Source organism: Patiria miniata, unplaced genomic scaffold (assembly GCF_015706575.1).
Source record: "Patiria miniata isolate m_02_andy unplaced genomic scaffold, ASM1570657v1 HiC_scaffold_9, whole genome shotgun sequence".
NCBI lineage: Eukaryota > Metazoa > Echinodermata > Asteroidea > Valvatida > Asterinidae > Patiria > Patiria miniata.
Genome location: NW_024037076.1, coordinates 15,821,414 through 15,847,851, shown reverse-complemented (window position 1 = coordinate 15,847,851; position 26,438 = coordinate 15,821,414). Strand labels below are relative to the sequence as shown.

Here is a 26,438-nt window from a genome sequence, read left to right as displayed (position 1 = left end):
TTAGGCGTAACAAATTATGTTTACGGTTAAAACCGACCTATCTGGATTTTTTTTGGCCAATTTGCCGACCTTTTGGCCAACAATTTGAAAGGACGTATATTTTGAAAAAAACAAATTGCCCCTATGCGCGTGGTAAGCGTGTGTTATTCGTAAATTAAACAAAGAAACAGGTTAATTAAACATAATTTTGTTAAAGGTATCCTAAAACGAACAGAGTAAGTATAAAAGACGATCAGACATGCATAACATATTTAAACAATAACATTACTTTCATACCTACCAATCTGAATATTGTTTAAGGGTGTTTACGTTAACACAATTTATTTATCGGCCTCATGAAAACAATAGCTTACGTCCCAATTCAGTTTTATTCATTTTATATAGGTAGGCACCAGAACATAAAACGAATGCAGTGATAACCTCGGTTTCAAATATATTTGGGCCAAACATGATTACCGTTTCCATGATTATAACATTGTTTATCGAACACAGGTGGGTTTCTACATCTCGGCATACTGCGTCCTGCTCATTTCTACACTTCTTAGAGATCTTCTAAAAAGCGGCCTCGTTTTTGCTTGTATTGACCTCGCTTTCAATTCTGGATGACGGACTCGTCCAAACTCGCCTTTGATCTTTTTTTATTTGTCAGAATGTCAGACGTCTGCGGTGAGATGTTTGAATGGCAGGAATTTCGATGCCGTTTCATGCGCGTCCGTTTAAAAAACGAGTAAAAAAACAAATTACATTACAAACACGAGTGTCTTAAGGATATTTTTATAAGGAGAATATTTTTCCATGGATCCATCAACCACCTTTGGAATATCAAATGGTGGGGTTGGACATTATTTGACGCTCGAGGGCGCTGTTCAGAACTTTTACACGTAGATTAATAACTTTATATACTAACATAAAAGGCTCCTCTTACGTAAATTTTATTAATAAAGAAAAGAAATGAAAATAAAAATACAGGATTGAAATAAGACTTTTCATAATTAGCCAAATTATGAAAAGCAAAGAACAGGAGTTATTGCTTTGTTATGTTGGTTGCAGATGGATTGTCCAGCCCGGCGATAGTTGCCATCATCCTAGGCTGCATCGCATTCATTCTGCTGCTAGTTGCAATTCTTGGTTGCATTTGTCTCCTGATGCGACCGTGGTTCCTGGCAAGCATGTCCCCGAGCCATCGTCACCGCCGGCGGCCATCGGCACCTGATGATGGACACCTCAAACTGGCAGGTACCAACGAGGAGGCAACCATGATGAATCGCCTACAGCAGGCTGTCAACAGGTCTGCCTACCAACAGGTAGGTTGTTCGTCTACTCATGCCATTGCTTTAGTCCACATTGGCAGCGGTCCCGGGGATGACCTTCCAATATATTTGCCGGGGGATGCCCTATTTGCCGGGGGATGGCTACGTTCCCCATATTACTTACTCCTACCTAATGTACATAATTTCACAGATGTACATAAATTCACAGATTGCGATCATTGCAGGAGATCGTTTGTACTCCAGCTATCTTTGAGTGCTTTTGTTCTACATGGATACGTATTTGTAGACCTCTTGCTGTGCGTTCATTGTTGTTGAATTAACATAACAAAACACATCAAAGATAATTACAATAATAATAACAAAGCATTTGTAAGGCGCACAGTATCTGCTGCTGCTGGATATATCGTGTCTGTGCCTGGATGTATGTGTATAGCATCTAGCACTCCGCACACAACTGAAAACTTTCTAGCAGCCTATCCCCAAAGATGACAAAACATCACAGCTGGTGGTAGTCGCGACCTTCAACAAAATGTTTATAGTTCTGTTTCAGTTGGATTGAGAGGAAATTTTGTTATGGGATCAATGGATCTCATAACGGTCTTGAAAGAAATTTGGTCGACCCTGAATCCTATTTTTTCTTCTTCTGAAGTTCTTAAAATGATTGTCATCCAACATTATGGCGCTTTTTTGCTCATTGATAGACCTAGTTTGTCTTTGAGGTTAACCAACAAATTGAAAGGTCTTGACATATCGCGTAAAGGTCTCGACTACAAAGTAAAAGTTGTCAGTGAATTGAAAAGTTAATAATTTAATTTCCCTTGACAAAAATCGTTTAAAGTCCTAATTTTACATTATGTGGCATTGCAGGCTTTGTTTAGCCGGGAGCAATTCATCCAGCCGTACTTAGCTACAGGCATCGAAGAACTTGACCAATTTTATACCCGTGTAAGTATAAAAAAAACACAAAAGTTCCACCTCATGGCCAAACTTTGAACCGATCAACCCCATTCTAACCCTGTCCCACCAAACTCACCTTACCCACAAGCCAACCGACAAATACCCCCAGGTCACGTGCCCTAAAAACCCCCACTGTTGTGGCATATAAAGCGCATGTGCGCCGCCATTTTGGCAAGGAACCGTAAAGGTTGCAGACCAGTAAATAAACTGCCATAGACCCCAATGATAAGTGCCCCCACTTCAGAAATTCAGGAAAAATACTCGCAATTCTCCAAGGTGTTTGCAACACACATCAAATTAAAGCTTATTTATTTCATCATCTTTCATTTTCTTTTCAATTTTTTTGGGGGGTAAACTGATGACTTTTAGGAGAAATTTCCAGTCGAAGATGATCACCCCTTAAAATAGCCATTTTGAAAAACGATGCCTACACTCCCTTGCAAAATAGAGCGCTTTTAGTGCCCTAATTTCATCCAAATTGCACAGACTTGCAAGCTCACAGTCCTGTGCACGGCTTCAACCCAATAATTTTTTTTTACAAACCCTCAAGTTCATGGCCCACAAAATGCTGAAATACCGAAGAATTTGAGGGCACGCAAATCGTGATTTGGCCGGCGTAGGAAATTTTGGACCGATTTATTGGCCTGCAACCCTAGGGAATCTCCTGAAATTCCCCCCCCCCCAAAAAAATGGGGGAAATTAGTGCGCATGCGCGACTTCTGCAGGCAATTATGGTCCAGTTTCAGTCTCACACATACTACACACAACAAAAGAGCTAACCAGTGAAGTTGCACAAAGGTCTTGCAGCAACTTTTATTGCACCATCCTGGAAGATATTTGAGAGTTTGCTTCGGAACTACTATAATTTTTTTTGAATTGCACGCTGCATATATTAGGCCGTTTTTTAAAGGTCAAATTTTTCATCCTATTCATTTCATTTTTCGACCCGAACTATGAATAACTAACTTTTATAAATATTATTCTACTAGTATTTCATAGTTTTTTTTGTACATTAATTACCCCAGACCGTCAGGTTTATTAAGTTTGGTTGTATTATGCAGTATAATAAATATTCATCCTTTTTTTAGCCATTATCCAATGAGAGAAGACTATTTACCATAGCGCGTACTAATTATCATATTGAGCGTATTACCGTTGCGTCAAGGCTGTCATCCGCCTCGACTTACTGCATGTATACGGCTGTTCATGGACGTGTTTGTGGGGCGTACGCACATACGTACAGACAAAGCACATGCAAGGGTCGTTGAGGCTAAGGGCAATACAACTAGCTGGCGTGGCGCGCAGTGTATGTAGCGGGAACAAGCTCGTTTGGGGAACAAGCTGACAGCCTTGGTCAAGGCTACCACACGACACAACAGCGACTGACCTTTCGACCGACTGACCAAAACAAAAGAAAGCAAAAATGAAAGCTTTCTGTCGGTTTATCGACAGAAAGCGATTGAACCGACAAATAGCCTTTGTCTGGCAGAATTCACTAAAATCAAATTTTATTATTATCTAACACTAGTTTAAACTTCATTTTATCTTACCAGGGTAGTATTGGTCAGCGCATCGTACGGAACCCACTGGTCTAGTTGACTGATCTAGATACAGGCGGACATCATCCAACCAAACATTTGATTCTGTTAAACAATGCTTTTGTCTGGTTCAGTTTCTTTTGTCATTAGCAATGTCAGCTACTTTTTTTCTACGTTAGTGCCAATTTTATCGTTAATCGTGACATACAGTACTTGTCGCGCATAAATACATAGGCGAGTTGGATTGAACACGAATGACCTTTCCAACGAGCCTCCTTTCAAAATTCAAACCGATCCATTTTTTTTAAAAACATGTAGGCTACTCAGATGACTGTTATACAAATTATTGTATAATGTATTCAGTATCTAACAAACTGATGTAAATCGTTTGAACAACAGTAATATGATACTCAGACAGACATTATATTTTCGTTATGAAGTAATTAATTGTTATTTTACAATTTCACAAAACGTCCTCTCTGAGTGATCCCGTTTGCTATTTCCCAGGTCTGTAAAGCGACTTTTGGCGTGATCCGTGGCTGCATGGCATATACGGGTTTATGATTTCTGACTAGCGCCCCTTGAACAAAGGTTTTGAAGAATTTGAGGGCTGAATAGCTCAGTTGGTAGAGCACCAGAACGGTTGTCCGGAGGTCGTAGGTTCAAGCCCCGCTGCAGTCATTTTTTTCGCTCAACTTTTCAATAAAACATAGGCCTGATTGGTCAATCCGCATCGATATTTGAAGACAGTAGACAACAGAAAAGCCAGGCTGCGAATTATTATTTTTTTTTCCAAACGGCATCCGACAAGAGGGCGCTCTATCTCTGCGTTATGCATATTCATGATGTCCAGGGCTTCAGAAGACAATGAATAACGGTGTTTAAACAACGGACGATTGGCAGCTGATTCGTACGGACTGACTGGTTGGAATTAGCCTATACTTCTAATCAGGTGATTCGAGTTCGAACCACTGTGAGCGTTTTTCATTTCTTCTCATTTTGAGAAAGGAACATTTCTCACAAGACGTAAAGCCTATCTTGGGTTTCTGTTGTAGAGAACAAGGCATAAGATATGCATGTAATGGACCAATCAAAAGATGGGAAACGGATGTCGTTTGGGGAAAAAAATTCGATGCCGTAGACGTCAGCTCTAGAGTAGGTTGGGGATTTCTACCACTGTTTCTATGTAAGACCTGGTTTGAAATCTGTGAACACTAGTCCACCAGAGTGTTTTCATTTGAGACAACAGCTGTTGCACAAGGGCAGTTTTAAAAATCCAGAGTTGTTGCAGAACGCTTACGCGCAGTTCCCCATCGCTACTCAGAATTCGGGGAAAATTTATGCTATAGATAATACCGCCGCATCTTGACTTAGCCTTATAGTATGGTGTACCATAAAGGTCACTAATGCGGCGTGATGTATTAGTATTAATTAGTATTAGTATTAACATTTATTTCAATGATGTCATTCATTACAATTATGTACAAACATGTATACATTAGAAAAAAGTCACTAGTATAATATTTGATAGATATGTACACAGTGATTAATTATAAAGTGTGAAATTAAATGACAACATTTAGGTATAAGGTTAAGCAGAACGCTTTTGTGCCCTTACCTATGGACAAACATACGACCAAAGGACAAACAAAACAATACGTGAGACAGACAGGACAAGCGTGAGACAAGGCCTAAATATTAATACACAAAATAATGGAATTTCAATTTATGAATATGATTCGAGAAAATGAGTTTTTAAATTTTTGACAAAGACAGATAGTGAAGGTAACAATTTCAGAGAATCATCTAAACTATTCCAGTACAAAGTGCCTCGGTGAATAACACTATTTTTTGACATTGACGTTCTGTTAAATTGGACAAACAAATTTCCCCTAGCACTACTTCGAGTATTATATACATGAACGTTAGATGCTAAGGTAAAACAAGAATTTAAACATGACGGAAGTAAATTATGCATACATTTATACATTAGTTTTCCTAAATTAAGGTAATATAAGTCATTACATTGTAATATATTTAATTTAGCAAATAATGGAGCAGAATGATCACGATAGCCAGCATTCGAAATTATACGAACTGCTCGTTTCTGTAAAGTAAGTAATTTGTTACACTTAGATGTCTGTCCTTAACCGGCGCGATGTGTGTGTCTGGCGGCGTGATGTCCGTCCTTAATGAGCGTGCGTCTACTGCGTTGAATTCGGTTTGACATATTATGAACATTGCAACCACCCTGTGAACGGCTTTGATCGGAAGCAATCGTGGCGTCATATTGAATTTGCGTGCTCACATACAGAAGTTCCATTCCGAGCGCGTTCCGACCATCGGATTATGGAAAGGTTTGCATAACGCAGCTGTACATCCCTACACTTCAACAAAATGGGGGTCAGTTTTTAAGAACGGTTGCATGTATAGGACTATTGATGACAGACACTGAGGGTTCCTGTATGGAAACCACCGGTGTTAAATTTACACCGCAGTTTTGTGCAGTGTAGGCCTACCGGTTGCCAGTGGGTTAAGATTTGGGCTTGGGTAGACTCCGGGTTTAAAGAAGAAAAAAAAGATCTCATGGTTTAATATTCAGTGGAAGTCATTATGATGTTTTAAAGTTTTAACAGGAAAAGCAGCAGTAGGCCTATGTAAGTTATTATTCAGAGATTGTTTCCTTATACCGTACTCTACCATTGAATGATTGTACACAATGTATGGAGTTACATTAAAAGCATGTGTCCAGCTCGTACAATACCATCACATTAAGAATGTTAAATGCTAGCAGGGGCAGATACAGTAATTTTTTTTTTGGGGGGGGAGGTGTCAGGCCCGTCAGATTTTTTATGTCCGATTGTTGCAGACAGGCGGACATATAGTTATTATTACATGAACTATAATTGTTATATATTTTTGTGTAAGGGGGCCGGGGGCGGGGGCCGGGGGGGGGGGGGGGGGGTGGAGCCCCTAAAGCCCCTCTGGATCCGCGCCTGGCTGGTATTCGTCCGTTGCGCTATTAAATAATGTTTATTCAGCTTGTTCTGTTGTTTTTGTTTTAATTTTACTTAAAAAAATACACAGGATAATAAATACGTCTTAAGAAAAAGAAATTGGTGTCTTCCTCAATGCTAATGATGTATTACCAATGCAGAAACAGTGACAGATGAATGTTCATTTGTGAAATATATGATGACGAATTCCCATGTCGCTGATACGTCGAATGACGAAGTTAAGTACATGTATAAAACTTTATGTACTTCCGTGTTGGATCCTTTAAAACTTGGCTCTCACAACACTCTACCAGAGCTACAAGCCTCTGTCAAAACAAACCAACCCCTTGTCTTAGTATTGAAATCTTAAAAGCTATCGCAACTTTTTAGTTCAAACTTATTCTTCTAGATGTTAAACACCCTCCAAATATGCACGAGAAACGAGCAGAAGGCTGCATTGCAATTGTAGTCTTTTGCGTTATTGTGTACTGTGCGGGTTTGGGCTCGGAAGGCATGGAAGCGTGCGAGGTGTGTGAATGCATTCACAGTCTTCGCATAGTCAACTGCATGGGTAGAGGCCTGACGGTGTTACCTACGGGGATCCCCAACGACACCAAAGTACTGTGAGTATTGAGAGACAAGCATTATGTGTGGACTTCCGAACAAAAATGGCCACATGAACCAGGTGGCAGCGACGTTGTGTGGACTTGCCCACGTCCACAAAATATTTACCCTCTCTGGAAAACAGGTTAAGAGTCATTTTTTGGGGTTAGGTTTATCTGTGGCAAAATGAAGAGAAACAATAAAGGGAATCGTAGAAAAAAAATGGGTTAAAAGAGTTTCCACAGTTTGACTAAAATGAGTTTTTTCCCCTGGTTTTTTTTAACTACATGAAAACAAAGGAATGTCCACACTATAGTATGTAAAAACAAACATGTTGGTTTGCGTGTGTTCTTGAATTAAGTGATAATGCTGCTGGTTTTCCATTCACTTTATATATGGCTTGCTCCGCTATAAAACACCCGCTGGTTAACTCGACAATAGCTCAAGGCGATTGGGCTATTTTAATGCTTATCTACTCTTTGTACCTGCCCCACCGTCTCACATTTATTCGAGGTATCAGTTCAGTTTTCCACGCAGGTCTGTACCTTTGAAATAATCCCCCAACCGGTGTTATTTCTTCAGCATCTGATCGCAAAGGTGCTCTCAAGGCTCACTTGTTTCAGTGTTACTGCAGTCTGCGTTTGGATCGTTAAAGATGTACTGTCCGTATTGTTTAGCATATTTGATTTTTCAACATGAAATCAGTGTTGTAGTACTCGTACTTTTTTTTTTTTTTTTTTTTTTAGAGTACTCGTACTCGTACTCGTACTCGAATTTCAAAGTACTCGTACTCGACATGTCGAAATTGTACTCGATCATCAAAGTACTCGTACTCGATCGAAAAGCAGTACTAAAAAAAAGGGTGCAACTTGACTTACCACGGCCTTATTTTATTGTAGATACTTTCAGTTGGAAATGGTTGATTAGCTGGCAAAGAAATCAAAGATTTTTTATTTTTCTCTGTGCACATCCGGACACACACATTTAACAGCTAGCTGTTAGTGGGTCTGTAGGCCTATATCGGTCTGACTGGGCCTGGTCCAATTACGCACAATGAACCATTTGCCGTATTGGCGTATTCAGAAGTACTAGTATACTCGTACTCGTACTCGGAAGTACAAGTACTCGTACTCGGAGACCTGAACTTGTACTTGGAAGTACTCGTACTCGTACTTGGTAACCTAAGTAGGCCTACTCAGCAGTACTCTGTTCTCGGAAAAAGTACTCTACTACAACATGAAATTTTTATCTGTGAAGTTACAGGCTGTTTTTTCTCTCTTGGGAACCTGCAACCCTCTGACAGAAAGGCTTTCACTTAGGGCTGCTTCAGTTACGCACAAACACACACATAGGTAACCATAAGTAATAAAAATGTGTAATATTTCCACAAAGTTAAACATAGCCTTCGTACCATACTTTCAATGGGGCGCTGTCCAAATACGACGATTAATAAAGCTATATTAAAGAATACCCCCTAATCAAGCTGGCTCTGTTCGTATTTTGTGCACAGGCGGAAATAATTACCTGTATAATTTTTTGGCGTATCAGAGCAGGAGGCGGGGGTCGAATTATTTGTAAGGAATTTCTATTAATTTTTTTTTGACAGAGCTGGTTTGGGGTTTGACCCCCCCCCCCCCATCCGCGCCTGTAGTAACAAATAACGAATGGGCATAAGGGTTTGCCAGTTATTCACATTTTGTTAAAGGATTGTCAACAAATATTTGGCATATTTATGATTTATCTCATATTGGCGGCTTTTTAACTCCATTTCAGCGGTATGTGCCGCATGCTGATTGCTTTCACCAAATGGCAATAATTAATAAGGTAATCCAATATTTTAGTTTAAACAGAGAGGTGCAGGGAAGCACGGTGGGCCTTTAAGTGAAACCAAAACAATCTTGAACTGCACTATATTTGCACACACGATCGCACATCATGCATAATGGTTTCCGTTTTAATCTTTTATTTCTACATCCATATGCCTTTTGATTTCCTTTTTGAGTTTACTTTTCCGGTTACATAGGCCTATGTAGGTGTTTTGTTCAGATTTTTTATAGGTTACTATAGGAAACAACTTTCCCTCTCACTTTCGCTTTGTGGTTCACTCAACACATATCACGCGACAATGTATTCAATTTTCCTTGTACTGTGCATTCTGGATATCAAGCCAAATACGAAAGGACAACTGCATAAATAATTATTGCATCAGTCCACACCGTTATAGTTCTCAACGGTTTACACGAACAACATCAAGGAAAACGTGATTGGCCACCCCACCCTCCAAAAAAGAAAGAAGGCACATTAGAAATCAGGTTTTCCTCGTAGTCCCCCCTTCCCCCCGGAAAGTCAGCGCTAGCCAGTGGCAGGATTTGCCGGAGGCAAAGGGATGCTCCAAGTTGCATCAATTTGATTAAGTTGTATTTTGTTAAAAAAAAAAATTATCAGAAGTGGAATGAAGAATACTTGTTAAGTGCTAATTAAAGTGGGTAGAAGGAAAGAAAAACAAGGGAAGCGCATCCCTGGTTTCAAAATAGATAAAGTCCCCCCATAAGCTGACTTAGCTTTCAGGAAGGGGGAGGGGGTATGAAGTGGGGTGGGGAGAGGTTGAACGAAAGCTTGGAGGTCCTGGCATGCCCCTGGAAAATTTTGAAATCTAACTATGCTTTCTCATACCTGCATTTCTAACGCAATTTGAAAATATATTTGGGACCTTTATTGCATTCCATATAATTATTTGGGGATCCACATCTGGATCCGCTCTTATGTAGACAATGTTCCTCAAGTATATTCGGACGAGAATTTGGGTAATCTGCGTCGTGCTGCATTTTTAAATTGACGCCTACCTGCAAAGAGACGCGAGGTGACAAACAGGTTCGGGAACCCGACTGAGTTACTCAAAAGCAACCAATGTCCGAACCTCATATCTCCATAATCATCCCTGTGGTGACCCATTCCTCCAAAACGAATTCAAGAAAAAGAGAGGAGAACGGAGGGGTAGGGTAGCTAGGGGTAGGGGATGGAAAAGAGTTTATTTGTGCAGAATGGTGTCAAAAATGTGAAGGATATGAGAAACCCATACCTGCATCCCGGTTATGACAACGAGGAAGCTCTTGCATTATTGCGCAAATTGGAAGAAGGAAATCACTGCGTATCCCATTGCAAGTCACTGCCCATGCATTCAAGGCCAATGTTGAGGAAATTCATATAAAAAAACAAAAGTACTAAGTTACAAAAAATGCTCAGGAATATAGTTTTAGTTTTAAAGGGAAAATACAACATTTGCAAACATCAAAAAATAAAACTACCAAATCATTTCGAAATACCTTGCTGGACTGTTAGTGAATGACAGTGTAAAGCATCCTGTAAAATCATGGCACCTGGTATACTGTCATTTTCAAGAAAAGTGGTATTTTTGTATCAATTTCCAACGCTGATCGGCCGATCAGCTTTGGAAAAAAACTGAGTTTTTTTTCAAATACTGGCCCCAGTTGACCATCACTTGTTTGCAATCGATTACACACCTATGAACGGGTACAAGCCAGCTAGACTGGTTCCCTGACCTTACAATCCCCCAATATATGTAAACTGCTCTGTTTCTTCTTAAATGGAGTCACGGAACCAGACTACAGGAAAATGATTGTTTTTCTTGGTTTTTATAGCATTTTCGAACCCAAAACCTCACAAAAGTCAGTGTAACTATATTTGCTATATATTTCCAACCCCCCAATTCCATCCAATGACCATTTTTGAAAATGACAGCAAAAGCAAATGATGTATATTCCCTTTAACGTCTCTCTTTTGTTGAGTCGTTATCAAATAAAAAAGACATCTGGACGATAAGAAACAGTATCTTACAATTGAGTGGTTTATTGCAGACTAAAATTTTATTATTTACATATTAAACCATAGAGGAAACACTATAGAAAACAATTTTAAGATCTCTGTAAAGTTTCGGCTTAGCACCAGGCTAATGTCTATCCAGCCGAATCCTGAGAAATAATTAGCGATTCCGGTCTGGCTGAACTAACAGCACGAATGAATTCTGGGAGCACTTCGACTGTGGTCTATGATATTATTACCAAACTGCCCTTTACGCGCCCTTTGTTATACTTTTTTGTATAGCTAGCGGGGGGTGGGGGGGGCGGGGGTGGGGGAAGGGGTTATTTACACCCAAATAGTTTGTAAAGACTGCCCTTTTCCATTGAAATGCCTTTTTTCACCAGCTTTTATCCCCAATATTTATAAAGAGTGCCCTTCCTTTGTTCACAAATGCCTTTTTTTCTGAACAAGTGCCCTTTTGAAAACAAAATTAGAGCCCTTTTTATATCAGCGGCCTTAACGAGCGCCTTTTCATTTAATTGTGAGCATGTATCGCCCTGAAAAGCGCCATATATTGTCTGCCAGTGTGCATACTGGTCGGTTTTGAACAGCGCCCCCATCGACGGATGGTACCAGCCCCGCCCCCCGGCCCCACCACCACTATTTGATTTTAACAACATGTCTACATTTCAGCACGGATGTGCAAGTGCCATTTTCAAGAAATGTTTACCTCTCCAATCAAAATGACCTTGCTACGCCCCTGTGGTGAGCATTTTTTGGTTGGATTCTGGTAGTTATGAATAATTCATACTAATACAGACTTGTATTAGAGTCACCAAAAAGCGAAAGCGAGTCTGAGTCCCGAGTCATTCAGGTCTTGTCCGTGTCCGAGTCCCGAGTCATGCAGGTCGAGTCCGAGTCCGAATCACGAGTCATCAAATATATACTGCGAAAACATTTTGAGGTTCATGTGTACTGCTAAAACCTCACAGAGTCCAAGTCCAAGTCCGCAGGAGCAAGTCCGAGTCCGCAGGAGCGAGTTCGAGACATTTCGAGTAATTTGTCATCGTGACGCGAGTCCGAGTCCGAGTCATGGAAATGGGACTCGAGTCGGACCCCAGTCCGAGTCCGAGACAAGAGTCATCAAGTCGGGGTATATAACGTGTGTGGGAAAATCTTATAAAGTTCCAGTTTATTTCAAAAACTTACACTTGAATACTTGTTAAGTGCTAATTAAAGTGGGTAGAAGGAAAGAAAAACAAGGGAAGCGCATCCCTGGTTTCAAAATAGATAAAGTCCCCCCATAAGCTGACTTAGCTTTCAGGAAGGGGGAGGGGGTATGAAGTGGGGTGGGGAGAGGTTGAACGAAAGCTTGGAGGTCCTGGCATGCCCCTGGAAAATTTTGAAATCTAACTATGCTTTCTCATACCTGCATTTCTAACGCAATTTGAAAATATATTTGGGACCTTTATTGCATTCCATATAATTATTTGGGGATCCACATCTGGATCCGCTCTTATGTAGACAATGTTCCTCAAGTATATTCGGACGAGAATTTGGGTAATCTGCGTCGTGCTGCATTTTTAAATTGACGCCTACCTGCAAAGAGACGCGAGGTGACAAACAGGTTCGGGAACCCGACTGAGTTACTCAAAAGCAACCAATGTCCGAACCTCATATCTCCATAATCATCCCTGTGGTGACCCATTCCTCCAAAACGAATTCAAGAAAAAGAGAGGAGAACGGAGGGGTAGGGTAGCTAGGGGTAGGGGATGGAAAAGAGTTTATTTGTGCAGAATGGTGTCAAAAATGTGAAGGATATGAGAAACCCATACCTGCAACCCGGTTATGACAACGAGGAAGCTCTTGCATTATTGCGCAAATTGGAAGAAGGAAATCACTGCGTATCCCATTGCAAGTCACTGCCCATGCATTCAAGGCCAATGTTGAGGAAATTCATATAAAAAAACAAAAGTACTAAGTTACAAAAAATGCTCAGGAATATAGTTTTAGTTTTAAAGGGAAAATACAACATTTGCAAACATCAAAAAATAAAACTACCAAATCATTTCGAAATACCTTGCTGGACTGTTAGTGAATGACAGTGTAAAGCATCCTGTAAAATCATGGCACCTGGTATACTGTCATTTTCAAGAAAAGTGGTATTTTTGTATCAATTTCCAACGCTGATCGGCCGATCAGCTTTGGAAAAAAACTGAGTTTTTTTTCAAATACTGGCACCAGTTGACCATCACTTGTTTGCAATCGATTACACACCTATGAACGGGTACAAGCCAGCTAGACTGGTTCCCTGACCTTACAATCCCCCAATATATGTAAACTGCTCTGTTTCTTCTTAAATGGAGTCACGGAACCAGACTACAGGAAAATGATTGTTTTTCTTGGTTTTTATAGCATTTTCGAACCCAAAACCTCACAAAAGTCAGTGTAACTATATTTGCTATATATTTCCAACCCCCCAATTCCATCCAATGACCATTTTTGAAAATGACAGCAAAAGCAAATGATGTATATTCCCTTTAACGTCTCTCTTTTGTTGAGTCGTTATCAAATAAAAAAGACATCTGGACGATAAGAAACAGTATCTTACAATTGAGTGGTTTATTGCAGACTAAAATTTTATTATTTACATATTAAACCATAGAGGAAACACTATAGAAAACAATTTTAAGATCTCTGTAAAGTTTCGGCTTAGCACCAGGCTAATGTCTATCCAGCCGAATCCAGAGAAATAATTAGCGATTCCGGTCTGGCTGAACTAACAGCACGAATGAATTCTGGGAGCACTTCGACTGTGGTCTATGATATTATTACCAAACTGCCCTTTACGCGCCCTTTGTTATACTTTTTTGTATAGCTAGCGGGGGGTGGGGGGGGCGGGGTTGGGGGAAGGGGTTATTTACACCCAAATAGTTTGTAAAGACTGCCCTTTTCCATTGAAATGCCTTTTTTCACCAGCTTTTATCCCCAATATTTATAAAGAGTGCCCTTCCTTTGTTCACAAATGCCTTTTTTTCTGAACAAGTGCCCTTTTGAAAACAAAATTAGAGCCCTTTTTATATCAGCGGCCTTAACGAGCGCCTTTTCATTTAATTGTGAGCATGTATCGCCCTGAAAAGCGCCATATATTGTCTGCCAGTGTGCATACTGGTCGGTTTTGAACAGCGCCCCCATCGACGGATGGTACCAGCCCCGCCCCCCGGCCCCACCACCACTATTTGATTTTAACAACATGTCTACATTTCAGCACGGATGTGCAAGTGCCATTTTCAAGAAATGTTTACCTCTCCAATCAAAATGACCTTGCTACGCCCCTGTGGTGAGCATTTTTTGGTTGGATTCTGGTAGTTATGAATAATTCATACTAATACAGACTTGTATTAGAGTCACCAAAAAGCGAAAGCGAGTCTGAGTCCCGAGTCATTCAGGTCTTGTCCGTGTCCGAGTCCCGAGTCATGCAGGTCGAGTCCGAGTCCGAATCACGAGTCATCAAATATATACTGCGAAAACATTTTGAGGTACATGTGTACTGCTAAAACCTCACAGAGTCCAAGTCCAAGTCCGCAGGAGCAAGTCCGAGTCCGCAGGAGCGAGTTCGAGACATTTCGAGTAATTTGTCATCGTGACGCGAGTCCGAGTCCGAGTCATGGAAATGGGACTCGAGTCGGACCCCAGTCCGAGTCCGAGACAAGAGTCATCAAGTCGGGGTATATAACGTGTGTGGGAAAATCTTATAAAGTTCCAGTTTATTTCAAAAACTTACACTTTTTGACCTGTCCATAATGTTCAATAATGTCTGCTTTTCTCTTGTTTTCCTGCTTGTTTCAATCACCGATGACTTTTGGTAATATTTTCGTTCTTACAGAAATCTGGGGGAAAATGACCTACAGATGATACCATACGATGCACTGCTAGATTTGAAATCGCTTATCGTGCTGTGAGTATTGTAACAAGACAGGTAGACTAAAGATGTATACCCGCATAACAATGTCTGTACATTTTATCACAATATACTCGTGTGTTCAGTTGTTTTCATTTCACTGCTTTGGGATATTTTTGTATCATTGTAGCAAGTATCAACAAATAAAATTACAATTGAAATTTGGAAATCACATGGTCTTAAATTGATTGAAACAAAAAAAATCATATCACACTCGTATAGGCACCACCATCTTTACATTAGGGCCTATTGGTGCCACTATTGTCCATCTATTCTATCCTATACTATTGTTCTTCTTTTGATTACGAAAACACACACACACACTTTTAGTCAGAGGGATGGGTCATCGGTCCCTCTGATGGGTCATTGATCCCACCTTGGCCCAAAACGTCTAATAGGATTACCACACATGCATGAAAAGACTTCCCATTGATCTAGATCGCTCCAGGACAAACTGTGTACTATATATTTTGGAAATACATAGCGTAATGCTAGATTCACGCATTCCCGATTTTTAAAACTAATCGTCAGGAATAGCAATTCTTGAGTAAATTGGGATGGTTCTTGGCTGCCTCGGAATGATTATGTTTGTTCGGTGAAAGATCGTTAAAGATCGGGAAGTGCCCTGACAAATTTGAACATGTTCAAAATTGTCGGGGTGATTTGGGAACAAATTTGAATTCTTGGTTTATTCTTGTTGTATTCAAAACTAATTCGAGTATGTGTGAACCTATAGCATAACAGACATGCAGCTCGCTGTTAGCTGCAGTTGGTGGTTTCAGAGGTAACTGTTTCCAATCAATTATAAGACCAATCATTATCTTTGTTTTTGAAAAGTGATTTTAAGATTTGAGTGGATTTCTTAACTCTCCCTCTCGCACATCATGCCTCCCAGTGTTGTACAATTTTAATTCTTCTGAGTACCTACAATAACTGTTATGTTCTTTACACAGCAATGTGACAAGCAATCGTATTTCTTCGCCCTTTGAGGTACCCGAATCTCTCAGACTCCTGTAAGTACCACTGACAATATATTTCACAAATACTTAAACCGTTGAAGGCGGTGTATCGAAATAATGTCTGGACGCGGTCTGGTAAATAGGACGGAAATTGTCCACGTCGCGGTGCAAATCTCGGTTTGTAATTTTCTTTCTTCACAGGGAGTTCTGTTGCCCTTTCATTTTATATTTTTATAGCAGGGTAATGAAATTTTATTGCGAACATTCAGGTAAATTTTGAAAAAAAATTATTGAGCACCTAGGAGACTTGCGGAAGGGTTTTTCCCCCCGATTTTGGAAGTGACTTAACTCAGCATTGTTGTCATGGAAATTTACTGGTTTTGTTCCAATCCAATCGGAGCTTAAAAAATATGTTGTTTAAACCAGCGCACTTCGATTAATTAAGAAGCTGGGTATAAGATAAGTTTTGTGACACACGATATTCACAATTGCTACCTTAAACGCAATTAAAAAAACACAATAAAAATTATTAAGTTTAGATCGAAAGTAAATGGTATGAACTGTCAATATTGCTAAAGTTTTAAATAAAAAACCCTGCTCTTTTGGTTTCATGACTCAAATATACTGGGAGCTACCTGGGGGAAAAATGACCTTAAAACGGGCCGCATTTCAGGTTATAACTTAATAACTGCATGAACAAATGTTTTGGTCGCAGCTTTGCCAATGGGAATAAGCTGGAAGACATAAAGCCCATGGTGAAAAATGGAATCAACCTGGAGGCAGTGTGAGTCAAAATGCACCACTAGTTTGTGTGTTGTGTTGTGTTGTGTTTTGCCATTCTGTTCTGTTGTGTTCTGTTCCGTTCTGTTCTGGTCGGTTCTTTCCGTTCCGTTCCGTTCCGTTCCGTTCCGATCCGATCTGTTCTGTCCTGTCTTGTCCTGTCCTGTCCTGTTCTGTTCTGTTCTGTTCTGTTCTGTTCTGTTCTGTTCTGTTCTGTTCTGTTCTGTTCTGTTCTGTTCTGTTCTGTTGTGTTGTGTTGTGTTGTGTTGTGTTGTGTTGTGTTGTGTTGTGTTGTGTTCTGTTCTGTTCTGTTCTGTTCTGTTCTGTTCTGTTCTGTTCTGTTCTGTTCTGTTCTGTTCTGTTCCGTTCCTTTCCGTTCGTTCTGTTCCGCTCTATTCTGTTATGTTCAGTTCTGTTCCTTTCCTTTCCTTTCTGTTAACGTTCTTGCCTGTTCTTTTCTGTTCTGTTCGGTTGTGTTGTGTTGTGTTGTGTGTTCTTATCTGTTCTGTTCTTTTTTAGTCTGTTTGATTGTTTGGGATGTTTGCTATCAAGCTGTCGTAAATGAATATTCTTTATGTTTTAAAGAAACAACGTAGTGATAATAATTTATGTAGGTTAAAAATATATAATAGTAAATATTTGTTTCATTTAAAAGTATTTATCAGTAATTCATTAAATATCTCCTTATATTAAACATAAGAATTGTTTTAGTATGGCGAAAGTGCTCACAATTTTACTTTTGGAAGAATCATTTTTCTTTTATTTTAAAGCACTTTTCATAAGGGAATAAATAATGGCTGGTTTTAAACAAGTACCTTTAAAGGCGCGAGGCAAAGGCGAGGCCACTAGGCGATTTCAAACATATTTGTTTAAAACCGGCCATAAGAAAACCGACCAAGCACATATTTATTCCTATTCATCAATACTTTTTGGTCAAAAACTAAACCAACTCAAAAATCCACAAATTTCTCACGATTTTCTTCAACAATTTTACTTCATGTTTTGTGAAACACCCCTCTGGTCTATGGTATCTGCCTTGCCCGCGTAGTGCCTTTGTATGGAAATAGGCACGCCCCAACATGATTTTATGATTTGCTTTTTCGATAAAAAAAGGAGAATTAATAGTTGTGAAGCAAAGATAAAAGTTTTGTTTAAGATGGTGGACAACCCAATAGACCATGTAAGGTTTTTTCTTCTTCATATTTCAGTAATTTAAAAATATGTACCTTGACCAAAAGCCATGGTGATATTTTTCTTCCCTCAGGAATTTTCCTAACAATAATCTGAGAGTCATCGAGACCGATACCTTCAAAAGATGCCAAAAATTAACGAGTTTGTAAGTACTCTACCATTTGTTTCGATTTGAGAGGCAAAGCATCACTGTACAGTGTGAGTCAAAAAAACTATACACTTTAAAATTGGCCATAGTTTTTTCTTTAGTAATATAGATAATATATTTTGATATGTTCTTTTAGAGTAACTCTTCCTGCTTCTTTTGGTGAAATTTTCACTGGATTAGTTTTCATGCATGACTGTACAGGAGACAATTAAAGGGGTCGTGTGAAATCTGACTTGCGCCAACTGGTCAGGGCTGGATAAGAATGAGACAATTTTAAAGAAAACAACCATTGTCTTGGTTCTGGTCATGGAATGCATAATCAGTTCAGATTTGTGGATCTTGCTTGCAAGAGTTTCAGTAGGCAAATCTGGATGACCTCCAGGAAAGGATAACTCGTGAAATTGACATTCTCAGACAATTAAGACAGGGAGGTGATTCGCCGTGCTGTTGCAGGAATAATGCAGGGAGCTCAGCTTTGTGTATTGAACGAGATGGTAGCCATGTTGTGGACTAATACACCGTGGAATTTAATTGCCTTTTTAATTTAATTTAAATGTTTTAAATAAACACGAAGTTTAAAAGCTAATACAATCCTGTTTTGTCTCTTTGTTAGACAATGGTTGTGTTCTTTTAAATTGTTTCTTTCTTATCCAGCCCTGACCAGTTGGCGCAAGTCAGATTTCAGCCGACCCCTTTAATTGTCTCCTGTGCAGTCATAAATGGAAACTAAACCAGTGAAAATGTCAACAAAAGAAGCAAGAAGAGTTACTTTAAAAGTACATATGAAAATATCTTATCGTTATTGCTACAGAATAAAACTATGGCCAATTTTAAAAGTGTATAGTTTTTTTTGACTCGCACTGTATAGAGGTTAGATGCATTTGGAATCAGCCATAGAGTCGAACAAAAATCTTCGTGTTTTTGGCGTCAGCACACTGTTCATTTTGTGAGGAAGTTTTAATGGAACGGTCTAGTCTATTTTACTGCTCCCAGAGGGATAGATCAATTAAAGTAAAAGTAACATATATAAACACGATCAATTTAACAAAACTCGGCGTAGATGCGCAACGGGTTAAACAATTCAAACATCGTGGACGAGGATAATATAACAGCTTTTACCATGTCTGTTTGTGTGTGATTTCTGTTAATTCGATTACAAAACAGTCGTGCTCTACCAGCCTGCCATTTTGGAAAGTTGTCCGACCTTGGGAATCGTGCGGCATCTCAATAAGTTTAGTTACAGATAAAATAGCCAATCAGCTCGTCTCTACCTCGGAACCAAAGCTGGGAGTTTTCTGAATTGCCCCACCTTGAAAAACAATCACGATTAGTCAGTAACACTGTCAATTTTCAGTTGCTATGCCATAACTTACGCAACCTATTATGATGGTGAAAGAGGCGTAAACCAGCCTTTCCTACGTTTTGATCCGCTACGCGTACGTTTGCCTGTGAGTCGAAATCGCTCCAAATAGCGGTCACTGACGAAACGGACACGTAACGTTTACGCTCAAAAGGAAAGGAGCATGTGCTGCATGACGAAATCGATGTTTTGTGTGTTTCCTTCGCGGTCAAAGAATTGACTCTGTGAAACCGTTCGTAAAATGGTGTCAAATGAAATGTTGCTCAATGTGAAATGTTGCGCAACTTGCGCAATAAAATGTTGCGCCATTGCGCAGAGTCTCGCGAAATCGCCTGCAGCATTACATCTCGGCTTAAAGTTGCGAAGCAACGGGCGACTGGAGCGAAGAATAATTCAGCGCGCACGAGTGGCGAAGCCTCGAGGCCTTTTCTAACTTGATTTTATTGAGTTATTCATATTTTTTATGCAAATAAGTAGAGTGCTGAAAGGTTAATCAATCACAACGCGGATTTTGCCTAGTTGCGTCCATTTGTGAAAGACGGGTGAGTAATGGAAAACGTAAGAGAAAATAACTATAAGTTCAGATAAAAAAATAAGTTCATACACTGAAATTATTTCTTGAAATACTTTTATTAGTAAAATTAAAATAAGAAAATGAAAGAACAATTACGCCGTCACGATCTCGTGGAAAATTAGGACTACACTCGCATATTTTTTGTTTTTAAATTTTGTGCCAGCATCCGGCGCGCGCATACGGCGTGCGCGTCCGGGTAGAAGCCACGCGCGCCCTAGAAGGCTAATGATTGGTAGGAATTTTGCTACCTAAAAAAAAAAAAAAATAATAATAATAATAATAATAAAAAAAAAATAAAACAAATAAAAATAAAAATGATAAAGAAAAACATAAGAAATTCTTGACAAGTTGTAAAAGGCCTCGATGGACTTGGCGAAAGGCTACATTACTCTGGGCTCCGTGCGCAAACAAGAAAGGGCGCTTTTCGAACATAATTGAGAGCTCCAGTGGGGGACACACCGCGTTCGCGTACTGGCTCGCGCGCATATGGCGCGAAGTAGCCTACGCACGACCAATTCATTGGGAGACGTTTGAGACTTTGGTGGCAGAAAACACACCGGTCATTATTACAAGGCGGCCAATATGGCCGCCTTATTGGTAAAACTTTTTTTTTTTAAAGTCATATATCAGCCGAATAATGTGAAACAAGCATCAATACAATTGTTAGTTATATGTTTTTTTTACCCTCGCAAATTCATTTTTGGTATCTCTGTTTTGCTATCATGCTTCAAATTCATGATGATGGCCAGGATGGTGGCCAATATGGCCGCCAAAATGGTAAACAAAATCGCAAAAAGGCATATATCAGCCATTAAATGTGATAAAAACATCAATAAAATTGTTAGTTATATGTTTTACCCTCGCAAATTCATTTTTAGCATCTGGTTTTTGCTATCATGCTTCAAATTCAAAATGGCGGCCAATATAGCGGCCAATATGGCGGCCCATATGGCCGCCTCATTGGTAAAAAAAAAAATAGAAAAACGTCATACACAGCCAAATAATGTAGCCATGTGCTCTCTAGGAGGTAGAATTTCCTGGATGGGTACATCTAATTCTACCTTTATGATCTGACCTCTTCCACTGCGCTGCCCTGTACCGGCCCTTTGAGGCCGGTATGATCCTCAGCCGGTTTTTTTGCCACTCAGCCGCTCAACAAACAACCTACTAGTATGTAGCCTGTCTGCCTCCAAAGTTGAACAAATAGTTCTAAGCGGATTAGTGTCTATTGTGTCTTCATGGCGTAAACAAGTCTCCAGACTCTATCTTTCCATAGATGGAGGGCTGGCATTTATTTATTCATTACATTTTGTCTTCATGGCGTAAACAAGTCTCCAGACTCTATCTTTCCATAGATGGAGGGCTGGCATTTATTTATTCATTACATTTTGTTTTAGCACACTACCTAACAGTTAGGTTTCTATGAAAGGAAAATTTATCAAAAGAAGTAGCAGGAAGCCCTCCCCACGAAGAAAGTGGCCAGTTCATTTCTATAGCAGTCACGCGCTTAGGCCTTTTGTTGACGTGGAGGATTAAGCGGATTACATACCCCTCACTGTTGGGTCTCAGATGCTGGACCTGCAATTTTCAGGCGTGAACACAATAGATCACCTACTATAGTGGGTGGATGCCTCAGCTAGTGTCTGGCCGGTTGCTCGGTCGGTTTGAAGAGGATTAAACTAACCGGCCGAGCTACCGGATGGCCTGTACTTAAACCGGCCGATGATGGAAGCCCGGCCTTACTACGGTCACTTAGACCACCATCTTGAATTTGGAACATGTTTGTAAGTAAGACAAATCCAGATATGCAATGAAGTCTCAAGTACATAATCTCAACTTTCACTCATACATTTCATTTATATCTATGGCCAATATAAGGCTATTCTTAAATATCACCATTTTTGGCAGCCATATTGGCAGCCATCTTGAATTTGGTTCATGGTAGCAAAAGGCAAGAATGCTTGAAATGAATTTGTAAGGGTTAAGAGCATGTATCTAATAATTAAATGTATGCATTTATCATAATTAATTGGCTAATATATATCATTTTTCTCACATTTGACCGATTTTGGAGGCTATTTTTGCGGCCATCCTAGCCACCATCTTGAATTTGAAGCATGATAGCAAAAATCGGATACCAGAAATGAAATTGCGAGGATAAAAAACATAAGTAACAGTTTTATTGATGCTTTTATCACACTATTTGGCTAAAATATGATTTTCCCCCCATTTTTTCCCCATTTTGGCGGCCACATTGGCCGCCATCTTAACCGCCATCATGCATTTGAAGCATGATAGAAAAAAAGAGATACCAGAAATTAATTTGTGAGGGTAAAAACATATAACTAACAATTTCACTTAGGATTTTATCATAATATTAGGCTGATATGTGACTTTTTCCATTTTTAACCAATATGGCGGCCATATTAGCCAGCAAATTGGCCGCCATCTTGAATTTGAAGCATAATAGCAAAAAAGGATACCAGAAATGAGTTTTTGAGGGTCTAAAACATATAACTAACCATTTTATTTATGCTTTTATCACATAATTTGGCTGAGTTATGCCTTTTTTCCAGTTTTTACCATTTTTAGCAGCCATTTTGGCCGCCATCTTGGATTTCTCCTTCGCATCGGATTTTTCCCTGTTAACATCCAAAATGTGTTTAAGGACCCTAAAAGGCACCTAAAATAATTGGTGAAAGTTAGTTCGGGGGGGGGGGGGTGCACGGGGGGGGGGGGGGGGGGTCCCCCATACATACTCCCCTACTGTGGTTTCTTGCAGTGTGTACACAACTGTTATATAACAAATTGCTACTGCATGAGTGCAGTTGTATAACCACCAAGTGCTCTGGGATTATGGAATATATACTGGTGGAATTAATAATTAATTATGCATGTAAAACTGTTTTTATTTGACGACTGTATAGCCATTCGAGCACCACTGACATTACCATTGGTACCATTTAGCACCAATGGTTGCCATACAAAAACCATACGAGTACCATTTGATATTGATTTCAACCATTGACCACTGAGTTACCATTGGTACCATTCAGCACCAATTGGTTTTCATACAATACCATTGAGCACCACTGATTTACCATTCGTACCATTCAGCACCAATTGGTTTTCATACAATACCATTTGAGCACCACTGATTTACCATTGGTACCATTCAGCACCAATTGGTTTTTATACAATACCATACGAGTACCATTTGCTACTGTTTCAACCATTGAGCATAATATGTGGATTTTACCATTGGATACCATTGGTTATGTTTGGTTACCATATATAACCAATGGTTTACCATATGAAACCATACAGGTACCATTTGTTAACCATTAGTACCAATGATTTTACCGTTCAAAACCATTCAGTTACAATAATTACCATTGGTTACCATTGGTTACCATTGTAATACCATTGGATTTTTATTGTAAGGGTTTGAACACAATTTCGTGTTCTTTTTAGTAATTCTTCCGCTCAAGGGATTTATACCTATTTCACTTCGTTTGTCTTAATCGGAATTCATCCTTTTCATTGTAATGTCAGCAATGATGTTCACTCTGTGTTTCAAATTGGGAGGAAGTCCCCTGATGCTTGGAGTGTTTGCTAGTTGTCGCTAGTCTGGGCTTTCTAATGCTTTAATATAAGCTTCTACCTCTCTACAATGGCTACTATAGTCTGCAGTGTCATGTGACTTCCATTTTATATTAAAACATTCTTTGACAGAAACTTGTTTACCCTACGAACCTCGCAGTATATTTTCTCTATGAAAACAAATCTAATTACCTGTACACGAATATGAAAGCACATGTTAATGCACAATGTTGCAACTGTTTGACAATTGATGAAATTAATTTCTTAATAATCCTCTTGCTTCTGACTCATCGAAAATTTAGGAACAGCCATTTTGAATTTGAATGAATTTATTTATTGACATTACTGATGTACGGAAGCATTCAATTTTTTTACGTGAAATTGATTGGGCCGGGAGTGTAGCTGATCGACTTTTATCCTAATTGGCCGGAAAACCTAATACATATATATGTTTTTCACTGAAAACTGCTGCTCAATCCACAGGCATTTATCGAGCAATCACATCATGGAATTACAACCAAGAAGCTTAGCAGGACCACCCAACATTGATTCAATGTAAGTTTCTAGAATTACTATCATTATTGGGTCTATTTCGTTCACCGAGAACTGGTTACAAGTATAATTGCGATGAGTTGCTCTATTGAGAGGTTGGTTTTTCAATCATGATGAACGTTTTCGCTTACTATTAAATCACCATAGTGTACAGATTTCAAGCTCGCTCGGATATGGTGTGACACGAATGCGAACATTGTGTTCAACTAAATACAACTATTTCAATATTTGCACATTAAAACATGCGAAGCCTTAGCAGTTTTATAATTAATCTATCGTCTTTATTTTAATTACCGTATCCAAGTCGTTTAAACGATAATAAACTGACAGAGCTGAGGCCGGACTCCATAGAAGGTTTGCATTGCAACAAAATGTAAGTCACTGGGAAACATGATTTTTTTGTTTTACGGGGTTTTGATTTCTGTTCTAAACACTATAGTCGACATAGTGATTAAGAGATCACACTGAAGACGGTGGCATTTTCGTTTTATTGCCTGTTAAGATATACAGATACACCAAATTGGAGTCGCTGTCTTAGAAAGTGGAAACAGTTGCCAGACAAATTTAACGTGTTACAATATAGGTTTTCCTTGTCAGTTTCCTTGTCAGATTCCTTTGACGAATCACCCATTTTTGCGCGAATTTGGATGCAAATTTAGATCAACATTCAAATAAATAAATAAATCGTTCAATTTAAATCCAAAAGCATGCGATTGCACTTTTCAAGGAATCAGTTTCAAAAAAGGAAATAAAAATAAAACTTGGGTCACACTGGGTCATTCAAATTCGTTCGAGCTTCCAGTCGCGACAGTTTTGGCGTTCGAATTCACCAAGAAGCAAGCATTGTCAAATGTAAGCAAAGGGATTCGAAAACGGTAGATAACATTCATTTGTTCGTTAGAATTCAACAGAGTTGCTTTGTTCCAATTGGAATGTACATGAGAACTTTTCTCACAGGATTCTTCCACAAAGCAGCAGCAAGAAAATAACCAAACTGATCAGCCCCCTCTTTTTTGCACATCAAATGCTTTTGTTTTAACCAGAATTACTTTCCTTGGCTGAAATTTGGACTTAATATCCCTTTTCTCAAACTCTTCCATTTGCGACAGATCAATTAACCCACCTTGGAAATTCCTAGTTTTCCTGTAAACCTTGTGGAGACGTTTTCATCTATAGAAATTGCCCCGTGGAGACGTATACAATCTTTTGTTCCCTATTGTACACATGTCTCCGGAGGGTTTGGTATATCAGATCACAAACTCGCATCTTGCCTTTGTTTCCCATTATTTTGAATGCAGAAAGTACTAAGTATAGAATGCGTGGAGATGAAAACGAAAATAAGATTCTTATGCAAATAACCCTAAACCAAACAGACTGCTAATTTTTTGAATGATCATTTAAACCGAACGACATAACTTCAACTTAGGATGTGTTAAACATGAAATTGTCAGGTCTAACAACCAATTTGAACGTCTGAAAACTAATACGAAACATGGAAATGACAGCAGGGAGCTAATTTGCTTCAAATTGGCCACTAAAGATGAATTTGAATGCCATTTTTGCGAAACTGGCCTGGAAAACCTATACATAACCTCCGTTTTCAGAGGTTTTCTTATCAATGACCATTCCTCGTTTTAAGCTTATTTACAGAGGTCCTTCAAAAGCAATATGTTTATGGCAAGTTTTTATGTCAAATTCTTTGTCACATTCCCGAGTCGGATTGACCCACAATTAACCCGGGTCCAAATTGGCTTTACGTTTGTCAGGGTCAAAACTGACCTTTTTGGGTCAATTTTTGTTCGGTGCTTTTGTCAGTGTAATTTTTTCGTCCCGGAAAACGGTTGAACAAATAGACCCGGGTCTCGGTTCAATCCGACCCGGGAATTTTAAGACAATCAAATTGCATGTTTTTGTGTATTCGGTGGGAAACGCAATCGAAAGAGAGACACAATAATGTTACTAAAATGACCAGTTCTTTTTCTTTCAGGGAAATTTCCGAAAACCGTTTGCAAACTTTGAAACCGCATACCTTTGCAAATGTCTTTGGCCAGGGATACATGTGAGTATAACCAATGATCTTATATAGGGGAAGATGGGACATTCCGCTGAAAAAACAGTGACACAGG

General features: G+C 39.3%; 2 protein-coding genes across 2 annotated transcripts in view; both read left to right on the top strand.

Annotated features, from left to right (window-relative positions):
- The first annotated feature begins 650 nt into the window (after positions 1–650).
- On the top strand, positions 651–3,984 carry LOC119720915. The gene is made up of 4 exons (XM_038190782.1): positions 651–666; positions 1,051–1,304; positions 2,139–2,216; positions 3,782–3,984. The coding sequence occupies exons 1-4, from the start codon at positions 651–653 to the stop codon at positions 3,821–3,823; spliced, it is 390 nt and encodes a 129-aa protein (XP_038046710.1). The 3' UTR covers positions 3,824–3,984.
- Positions 3,985–7,062: 3,078 nt separating this feature from the next.
- LOC119720914 overlaps positions 7,063–26,438 on the top strand; it is a 37,275-nt gene continuing 17,899 nt past the window's right edge. Inside the window, exons 1-6 of the mRNA XM_038190781.1 lie at positions 7,063–7,385; positions 15,071–15,142; positions 16,099–16,158; positions 16,820–16,888; positions 18,149–18,220; positions 24,244–24,315. Of these exons, the coding sequence (XP_038046709.1) occupies positions 7,192–7,385; positions 15,071–15,142; positions 16,099–16,158; positions 16,820–16,888; positions 18,149–18,220; positions 24,244–24,315 (539 nt within the window). The 5' untranslated portion in view covers positions 7,063–7,191. The remainder of the gene's footprint in view (positions 7,386–15,070; positions 15,143–16,098; positions 16,159–16,819; positions 16,889–18,148; positions 18,221–24,243; positions 24,316–26,438) is intronic.

Bases quoted from the DNA above. Each gene is read 5' to 3' on its own strand.
- LOC119720915 (XM_038190782.1), top strand. The intron at 1,305-2,138 runs GTAGGTTGTTCG...GTGGCATTGCAG, and splicing joins ACAGGTCTGCCTACCAACAG to GCTTTGTTTAGCCGGGAGCA. The intron at 2,217-3,781 runs GTAAGTATAAAA...TTATCTTACCAG, and splicing joins TTGACCAATTTTATACCCGT to GGTAGTATTGGTCAGCGCAT.